This window comes from Pteropus alecto, unplaced genomic scaffold (assembly GCF_000325575.1).
Source record: "Pteropus alecto unplaced genomic scaffold, ASM32557v1 scaffold81, whole genome shotgun sequence".
In the NCBI taxonomy this organism is placed as follows: Eukaryota; Metazoa; Chordata; class Mammalia; order Chiroptera; family Pteropodidae; genus Pteropus; species Pteropus alecto.
In genome coordinates, this window is record NW_006433378.1 from 20,549,108 (window position 1) to 20,559,587 (window position 10,480).

The 10,480-nt window shown below is 41.2% G+C and overlaps 1 protein-coding gene across 1 annotated transcript in view; it reads right to left on the bottom strand.

Annotated features, from left to right (window-relative positions):
* Positions 1–10,480, bottom strand: part of TIAM1 (T cell lymphoma invasion and metastasis 1) — a 327,269-nt gene that overhangs the window by 22,797 nt on the left and 293,992 nt on the right. Inside the window, 4 exon segments of the mRNA XM_015586534.2 lie at positions 855–963; positions 5,496–5,621; positions 5,946–6,014; positions 6,660–6,839. Coding sequence (XP_015442020.1) covers positions 855–963; positions 5,496–5,621; positions 5,946–6,014; positions 6,660–6,839 — 484 coding nt within the window.

Genomic DNA, 10,480 nt, shown 5'->3' on the forward strand with positions numbered 1-10,480 from the left:
GTCATTACCTGGGGCGGGCTCTTTTGTTATCCAAAGACCTGTGCGATACTAATATTTCCTGTAGTAGGTTTTAAATTAAGTCAAGCTCGTTCTCTTTGACAGCGAAGCAGAACATACGTCAATTATTGACATATTCAGGCACTCGATCAGCAGCTGTTTACATGGCAGCCACAGTGAAGTGTCAAGAACAGCAGGCTGCCTTCCAGAGATTCTCTGAAATCAAACTTCCTATTGGTTTTACTGTTTACCATTGAAGTGTTTCTTTAATGCTTTTACCGGTCCCCAACAACCACATGCTGAACTATGGAAACAAAATGACTTTCTGGAAACTCTCAGAATGCTCCATCACCTTCCCAGGAAGAGAGCTTGCCAATATAAAAATTCTACTCTGTTCTATGCAAAAGATAATGGCAACTTGAGTAATTTGGGGGAATAACTGGGACAATTTGAGTCGTGATGACGGTGGCTAACATCACATACCTAGGAATGAAAATAAGTGAAGGAAAGATAAAATTCCATGACAAGGTATATGAAATGTAGTAGGTTACAAGGAAAACTAGGAAAAGCAGGGAATTTCTAAACCCCTATGTTTTTGCATAACTGCAAAATGACCCATCAGTTCTATCCCCAAATAGCTGAGAGAAAACTTTCATTATAAGAAAACCGACAAACTGTTCATTCAAGATCTAATGAATGTCATTTCTCAGTACCCTTACTCTGGCTTGTTGGAATGTCCACCTGGCACATCAATTATTCTTAGATTTTGGTGCAAAAGCCCCCAACCATAGTCAGCCACAAAACTGAGAATCCACAATTAACACGCCCACCTGCCACCGAGTCCTCAAATGCCTTACCTTTCACCAGGACCTTGGGGACCTTCGTGTGGCTGGCGCAGAAGGCACTGTAGAGCTTGAAGCGGTCAGCGTAGTATAGAAAGGACCCTCCCAGAGAGAACAGCACTTTCTGGATTTAACGAGAAAAAGAGCAGTTAGTTTGTGTTTTTTCACCTGGGAAGATCAGAAGGATGTCACAGGGAGCTCACACCTGGCCCTCTCAACAATGTCAGCCCCATTCACACCTTTCTTTGCACATCGATGGCCTAAACTGCCCAGCATAAAATAGATGGGCTTACACGTTTGTTTAACAGATGCTGGATTTGACCTTCTCAGCAATTACAATGCAGATGTCACTGTTTTCCAGGCCTGTGTTTACATCTGGGATGTTCGAACGTTAATGAGAAAATATATATGGCATTTTGGAAAAGACAGAAATCTGTATTCTCTCACTAGCTCCTGCTGGGAAGTAGAATCGACAAATCAAATAAATGCAGGAAATGCAAATATTCCCCAAATTAGAAAACACATTTCCATGGTCACTAACTCCACCTTCTCTGACACCACTCTCTCTTCTAGCAGGGAGCAGATAAGAACACAAGAAACACGCTTATTAGAAAGAAACGCAATTGACTTTGGGAAGTAGGTTCATCCTCCCACCCTATACCTTCTGTCCCGAAAGGATGAAAACTGGGTGGAAGCCTTTCTTATTAGAAATTTAATATACCTAAAGTAGAATACCTTTTATCCTACATGTGTATTATAAAAATGCGAAATAGGCCTCAGAAAAGAATATTCTATAGGTTTCCAATTGACCAACTCTTATTCAGACAGAGCTATTGCTTATTTGGGCTTCGAATTAAAAGTAAGGTTCCAAGCAAAAAATAAGGCATTGGATTTTGAGTGATAAATTAGGTTCCCAAACGTGTAATTCAGCTAATGAACAATGCAGAGAATTCTGATAGACTGTCTACTAACGAGAAAGACAAAATTAGTTATGAACCACACATAATTGGTAATTAGAGGACTAAATTGGTTTCCTCCATGTTCTATTTTCTTCCTTCCTTTCTTTTTCCAGCCCCCACCCCCACCACAACCTCCTGACCGAAAGGCATCAGCAGGGACAGTCTGCCTCTGTTAAGTGTCATGATCCTTCAAGCCACACTCCATAATTAAACAAGGAAAGTTGTAGAAGAAAAGGCCCTACAGGTCACCCGTCGGGTTAGGCACATCAAGTCATTCATTTAACTTAATATTTACTAAGCACTCACAGCCACAGAGAGAACATTAAGGTACTTATTTCTTCTTGTGGCCTTAAAAAATGACCTCAGACACAGAGTGTACACAAAGATGGCAGCCGAAGACTGCATTTCCCTGTGTTTCTCTTCTGCAGGGCTTCACAGAGCCTCCTACTGGCTGATGGACAGTCCACATGTCCAAGGGGAAATTTGACCAAAACCTATTTGACTTCAGAACTGTATTTTTTTCCCCCCAACTATTGCCTGAGGACTAGTGTTCTGTACAACAGTCTGAATATTTTTACAAGTCTTTTATATTTTTTGGCCAAATATTCAATCGGGAATTAAATAAAACAGCAATGGCAGAAACCAACGGCAACGGGTTTGGGAATGAACCCTGTCAAGAGCTCAGGTGAGAGGCGCTGGAGAGAAGGCCACGTGTGTCAGGTGTCCTGATTACAGACAGAATGGACGTTATCAGACCATGCAATAAACCAGCGACATGTAGGTCAGGGAAGAGGGTCCCAATGCAACAGAGTTTACAGCAATGACTGCTTCAAGGGGACTTGCTGAAAGAATTAATGCACCAACCCCGCCCTGTGATAAACGCTCAAAATACGATCATGTTCATACCACAGTTCTGATACCCAAACTCTCCTGAAGTGATTAACTGGACCTAAACTCAAAGACCAAGCCCCACAGCAAAAGACTGATATATGAATATAACGTTAGATATTTTCGGTTAAAATCAAGCATTTTTAAGGTATGCCTGTATCTATTTTTATTATGCTCCACATTAAGCAGCTTTTTTGATCAACTGACAAACTACTGGCCCTTATCAGGGCATCGTACTAGACTATCAATTAATTTACTAATTTAGAAAATATATATCATGACAAACAAAAACCAACGAACCAAACTATATTTCAAATGGACAGTAAACCACTCTGAAGAGAAAATGAACTCATCCAAGCAATTTATGAACATAAAAAAAAAAATCAATTGTATGCAGTGCTCAAGGCTAAAGTACTTATGCCTGTAACTTACTCTTAAATGGTTCATGGAAAAAATTCTTTTTTACATACACAAACATATATATACAGGAGACAGGAAGTGAGAAAGAATAATGTGAATGCAGGCAAATGCTAACATTGGGGGAATCTGGGTGAAGGGCATCCAGGAATTCTTTGGATTTTTGTAACTTTTCTGTAGGTCTGAAATTATATCCAAATAAAAATATATAATGATAAACACTATATATTAATGTTTAAAGGTAGGAATGGGAGTATATCCTTAATAGCTCCTGTAGCAGAGAGATAATATAAAGAGATGACATAGAAACATTGAGACAGAACCTCGGCTCCTACACTTATGTACTAACACTACACAGCCAGATTTCTGCAAGTGTTTGAGTCAAAATGTATAGGGACCCACAAATATCTGGATAACTGAACCCCAGTTCAACATAAGAGCAAAAGTAATTCAGTGGAAAAGGATTGAAGGATTGTCATTTCAACAAATACTGTTAGAAAAATTAGACACTCATATGCATTGATTCATACATTACACAATAACAAACGTAATTCAGAACAGATCAGAGATATAAATATAAACACTGAAACTACAAAACTTCCTCTAGGAGAAAACAGGAGAAAATCTTTATGACCATGGTTTAGGCAAAGATTTCATACATATGACACCAAAAGTATCACCACCCCCCCCAAAAAAAAATTTTTTTGAAAAACTGGACTTCGCCAAAATTTAAAAATATAAAACTTAAAACTTTTCATCAAAATTTAAAACTTCTGCACTTTGAGAGACATTGTGAAAAGACAGGGCTCAGACAAAGAGAAAACTGTGCTTCCAAATCATATATCTGATAAAAGACATATTCAAAGTATTCACAGAACTTTAAAAACTCAGTAATAAGAAAACAAACAACCCAATAAAATAAATGCGCAAACGACTTAACAGACACTTCACCAAAAAGGACGTATTGAAGGCAAATAAGCACCTAAAAGATGTTCATCATCATGTCACCAGGGAAATTAAAATTAAAGCCACAGTGAGATGCCACTACACACCTGTTAGAATGGCTGATTAAAAAGACCGACCTGACCTTCTCACAAGATCGAGGAGGAATAGCTGGTGGGAATACACACTGGTATAATCACTTTGGAAAACAGTTTGGCAGTTTCTTAAAAAGTTAAGCACACACTTACCATATGACCCACCCATTTTACTCCTTATTATTTACCCAGGAGAAATAAAAGCCTATATCCATACTAAAATTCGTACACAAATGTTCATAGCAGCTTTATTTGTAATTGCCAAAAATTACAACTAACCCAAGTGCCCAAGAAAGGTGGAAAGATAACAAAGTTGAGTACACCCGTACGCTGGAACAGTGCTTGGCAATAAATAAGTATGAACTATTGACAGATGATGCAGCAACATGGATGAAGTCCAATATAATTATACCAAGTAAAAGAAGGCACATAGAAAGAGCATAGGCTGCATGATTTTATTTAAGCGAAATTCCAGAATGAAAACTAATCTATGGCAACAGAAGACATGGCTGCCTATGGCTGACAGGCAGTAAGAGGAGGGAGAGGGAAATCACAGAAGAGCAGGAAAAAACGTCTGGGCTAATGAGTACGTTCATTATTCTGACTGTGGTCATGGTTTCACAGGTGTACATGTCAAAATCCATCAGGCTGTACATTTCAAATACATGCAGTGTACTGTATGTCAATTACACCTCGATTAATCTACTTTTTACAAGTATATGAGGGTGACATGTAAGCCAACACCATTGGGCATGAATCGATGAGCTTTGTCGATTGCAAGTGCAACAAAAGAAGTCTCTACAAGAAAGGAAAACCAACCAACGAAGAAGAAATAAGCTGTGAGCACCCCTACTAAGACACTAGTCATAAATTCTCATTAAGGCAGCAAGGACTCTGTGCTGGAAGACTGTCTTCCTCCTGGATAATGAGAAGCATTTCCATAAAGCAGTTTCCCAGAACAGAGTAAATTAATTTGTCTACTGGGAAACCAAGGGTGCTAGTCTAATTTGCTAATAGCAAGTATTAAAGGCCTCTATATAAGCAGAACAAAAGGTCAAGGGTGGTATATCTTCCAAAGTAGAAGCCAGCAATGTATCCGTTTGATTCCAAGTTGATGGCACTGGTTTTACCTTAGCCAGACAGGCAAGGCAGTCGGTTTTAACCTTAGCCCCGGGTCCCTTTGGGACCTGACACTCAATGGCAGTCCAGTGAAGACCCAACACCACAAGCACAAGAACTTACCGAAAACAGCACAACGTCTCCTGCGATGCGTTGTCAGGAGATTCAATTTGACCCACAAGATAACCCACCTGTGACATTAGGGCAGCTTTACATTATTTGAGGGTGTAACTTACCTTAAACTGATCGACTTTCTCAAGCTTTTCCAAATCAGGTACCAGTCTCACCCCATCTTCTAGAGTTTTAAGGAATTCTACTTGAAACTCTACCATTTCGGTTAAATTTCCAAAGAGCACGTCGAGCTGGAAAATGGGGGGGAAAAAAAAAATTTAATCCACCTCATATTTCATTAGTGTTCAGAAACTATTTGCTTTTGATTTCGAAGTTCTTCTGTCAATACTTATCAATTAAGATAATGATCCCACCACCAGAAGGGAGGGGCAGCTCCTCACTCTGAGCACAAGCCAAGAGCTTAACAGGAAATAATGTGACTTATTTATTATGATTATTATGCTTAAATGAATGCAAAAATGCTTTCAGCAGTATTGTGTGCACTCGCCCACTCCTTCTTTACACAGAAAAACTGCAGTGTGAGCCTCACAAAGTAAAAACATATCCCACCATACCTCATCTTGGGTGAGAAAAGTTTCTTTCTGAAGAGGTTTTAGGTATCTCTCCATGAGACAGTTTAAGTCCTAAGGGTTGAAAGAAGAAAGAATACCTCATTAGCACATCTGAAAATCTACAAGTCTATAAAGAATCTAAAGGGGGGGGAAAAAAAATCGATTCTGTCCCAAATTTTAATATTACCAACTTTAGGTCAATAAGGTCCATTAAAGCAGGAGTGAACCAAATATAACTAAATATAACTAAGTTACATATAGGAATATATAGTTATAGGAACTATTGGAAATAATAGTTATATGTATTATGAATTATACAGAAATAAATAATATAGTTATAGAAATAGAACTAAATGTCAGAATAAGTCATAATACAATGAAAAAACAGATCCGATATCCTTCTGCCTAGACTGAAATTAGATTTTGAAGATAATAAATTTTTCAAAACTAAATTGAATTTCAGCATTAGGTCAACAGCATATTTAGAAAGGTCAGGAGGATCAATTAATATTTATACCTCGTCACCTTTCTCGATCAATTGATTATATATATTTTGCTATAAGAACCGATGTGCTTCCTTGAAACACAAAAGAAAACCTTAACATTCAGAATAAAGGCCAAATCCTGCAGCCTTCGTTTCCTGTTAGCCGGAAAGGTACCAAGGTGTGAAGCTCCCCTTCGGAGGGGGAGGCAGGCCCTGCGGGAGGCCGGACGTACCTTCACATAGGTGCGCTCCGTCTCCAGGAGCTCGCAGATCACCTTGCGTAGCTTGTCGGCGTCCGTGAGCTGTCTCATGGTGGCCAGCTGAGGCCCGGCAGAGTCCTGAGGAGATGGGTTCGGGTCACTGGGGTTCATCTCATGCAGACTGCGGCAAAATGCGGCCACCTGTTCCGTACTCTTCGGAGCACAGTTGAAAAGGCGAGGCAGACGAAGTTACCACTCATTAGAGAGACCTGCTGACATCTGTCCCTGCTAACGATGTTCTTCCTCATTAAGGAACTGCCACACATGAATATTCTCTCTCCTTTCCCCAAATTACTCCACATATCTGAGAGCTCGCTGAAAGCTCAAAACAACCGTAATGATCATTGCTGACATACACAGAGTGCTCGCCACATGCCAGGCACTGGTCTGAGGTATGTAATCATCCCGCACAGTAAGTAATGTCTATCATCATTCTCCTGTAACAGTGGACACAACAGAGGCCCAGAGAGGTTAAGTAACTCATCTAAGATTGCACAACTCGAAAGTGGCAGAGCTGAGATCTGAACCGAGTTCTTAACCACTCTTCAAGAAGCTTACCAATGAGAAGACAGACAAGGTACAGAGCAATTAAGTGCATTTCACCCAAAATACAAAGCTTATTAATTATCACGCTCCCGGTTAAGTGTGCTAATATATACTTTGTCATGTTGGAAGATGATTTTACAAGCTAAGATTCTTCCTGGCTCTGTTAAAAATTGACACCGAGGCAACTTGCTAGATGACAGATAACCACATATTAAAAAAAAAAAAGTTTCCATCTCTCCAGCTTCTCCAAAGGCAGAAAGACACCATCTCCTCTAAGAATAAGGGGTGTTGGGTCTTGAACAAGACCTCAGAGGGAGAGCCCAGTCCCCACTCTGTCTGGGATGATTCAGGAGGAAGTTTAGGAAGCTAAGATTCTAAAATCCCAACTCTTCAAGTCATGCAAAATAGTTCTCCAAAGCACCATCTGTCCCTAGGCTGCTGAAACCCTGTGGGGTCAGTAGCTCTCCACATGTCTGCACACTCAAGTCACCTGGGGAGCCTATAAACCCCCCAATACCCAGTGTGCACCCTAAATCAATTCAATCAGAACCTCCAGGTGGGTTGTACAAGGGACAGTATTTTTTAAAACTCGCTATGGCTTCTTCTACCATTTAATTCATCCCTAGGCACAAAGTATGTCCAATAAAGAATTACTTCTATTACCCACTGACCCAGAAGGAACATGAGAAGAACATCCTCCCCGTAACAACAGCTGGTGCCAAGAGCCGAATGTCAAGCCTGGCATTTTGCAGAGCGCAAAGGAGCCAAAACTGAATGTATGCCAGAGGAAGGCAGCGAACATTACCATGCCTTTCCCTCATTAGCATATCCCAAAGGGGGCCTGGAATAAAGATAGTACAAGGACACGGAAAATCAGAACCTAACGAGGAGGCATTCGCATCAATGTCATGACCGGGAAGAGGAGAGTCAGGACCCGATCCGTGACTGTTGCCCCAGCTCCCTGACGGTCACCACAGCTTACCGATTGTCCCCATTACAGCCGGTCTGACTTGCCAGGAAGTTTTAGTCACCTGTCAGTGGCACTATTCAATGTTCTCTATGGAATCAGTGTTTCTTTCAGACACTGAATATTCCCACCAAGAATTCTCCCTTCGGTGACTGACAAAAAACTCACCCAAATGGACCGAACTGTGCGGCATGTGAATGACATCTCTATGAGGCTGTTCCAAAGGAAAGACTACTTATTCTTCATCAAAGCTGGTTTCAGTAGAAATAACCTAAACAGCTTTACTTAGTTAGGTTAGGGTTTTACTAACTCCACTTTATCCTTAAACGTACAGTTAAACATGGCTTTGTCTTAAAAATCGAAAAAGAACAAATAGATCTATTTGAATGAAAATGTCCACACACCTTTTAGATGACCCAATGATAACTATATAGGCAACTGCATCAAAACATAGACAAGATGGGGGCGGGGAGGGCGGGGAACTCACGGAAATGAAAATCCTACAGACCGATGGTGGTAACAGCTGACAACGAACAGCCCTGCCTTCCAGCTTATCCCAAACTCTCCCCTGTTGCTTGGAGTTGGCACTCAGCCAAGGAGCCTAACACAACAAATGTATAACTGGCATCTTCCCTTACACAATACTCTTCTAAATGTCCCAACAATAACCACAGCCGCCTGTCACTTACATGCAAATTAACATCAAAGCTACTACTCATGATAAATAAAGGCAACCTTGCATTCCCATCAGAGAAACAGTGCATCTTTCTACAGTTTGACATTTAGACAAGTTGCCGTGTGAAATCCAGTGTCCTCGTATATTACACTAAGATATCCCACACTTTAAGAAAAGGCCAAAGTTATCATCTTGGGACGCTGACACATATTAAAGGCAGAAAATTCCAAAACACACTTCCCTCCGTGTTCCCAATGCATACCGCACGGCCTTGTGGCCATTCTTGGCTATATCTGGGTTATAATAATGGAAGGCATGGGATGCAGTTTCTGAGTTTTCACTTCCTCCGTTTGACTTTAAATACTTGGAGGTCTCCATTTTTAAGAGTGTGAGCAGGGTTCCTGACTTTGCCTGTGTAAAGTTCCCCACCTCGTAGGTCTGACATCCTTAGTTTTCAACAGGCTGGTGGGGGAAGCTCAGGTGAGCGGGATGTGGGCAGGGACTTTGTGCTAAACCTGCCGTCCTCCACCCAATCTCTCCTACCCAAGCCAGGTTCCGAATTCTATCAGGAAATACCCTTAGCATCCCTGGGGACACATAAAATTCCCTGGAGTCCTCTTCTGAGAGTTCAGAGCCTTCGGCATCCCCCCTTCCTTCTGAGACACCACCCTCAGCTTAGGATCAACTTAGCCAGGTGGTCCCCGAAGCTGAGGAGTAAGCAAAGCACTTTCTCCACTGGTAACCCTGTTCTCCTGTCCACTGTACAAACTCTCAGGTTTATCACAAGGAACTGAGTCAAAACGGATGTTACTTTTTTTTTTTTTTACCGTTAATTACATGTTATTTAAATAAAGAATGAAAAAAACATAGAATTACAAATTATAATGGATTGTCAAAGGGTGTTATTTACAAGGCTCTTAATAAAATTTTTGCTTGGAAACAGTTCACTTTATAGGATGCCATCGAGTTTAAGAATTTTGTTTTACCAAAATAGGACACCAAAAAATATCCTCAGAAGGAAGCAGAAAATGCAGATGTTCTTTAGAATTCCTCTAATCTAGAGATTTGACACATCTCGGCCTAGCTCTTAAGTCACCCCGCTCCCGTTAAGTGTAGCCATACTTCTCGACATCAAAATCCATCAGGACTTCTAAGATCCGCGCGGCTTAGCCACGATGCGGGATGTGGGCGAAGCTGAGCGCGGTGCTTTCCCCACTCCAGTACTGAGTGTTACATGGCATCCAGGTCATCCTCCCCCCAGCACTGGAGCCGGACATGCCCAGAAGGGTAGCTGCTGTGGGAGGGTCTCCACACAGTCGAGGCTTCTCCAGTGGGAGAAGCACGAACCTCTCCCCCAACCTGAGGACTGCAACAGTCGCCCTGGAAACAGAAAAGCACTTTCAGCATTTCAAAGCTGCCGGTTTCAAACTGACAAAGGGTAGCAGCAGAGCGGTCCCACTGTCAGGACCAAGAATTATCCAACAGACATACAGGGAAGAACAAGACAATTACAGGAAGAAACAGGCCACTTTACTGCGGCCAGCATGCAACTCGATGTTTATAATATCTCTTTCTTCCTGTGGAAGATGAAAAGGAAGTACAGAA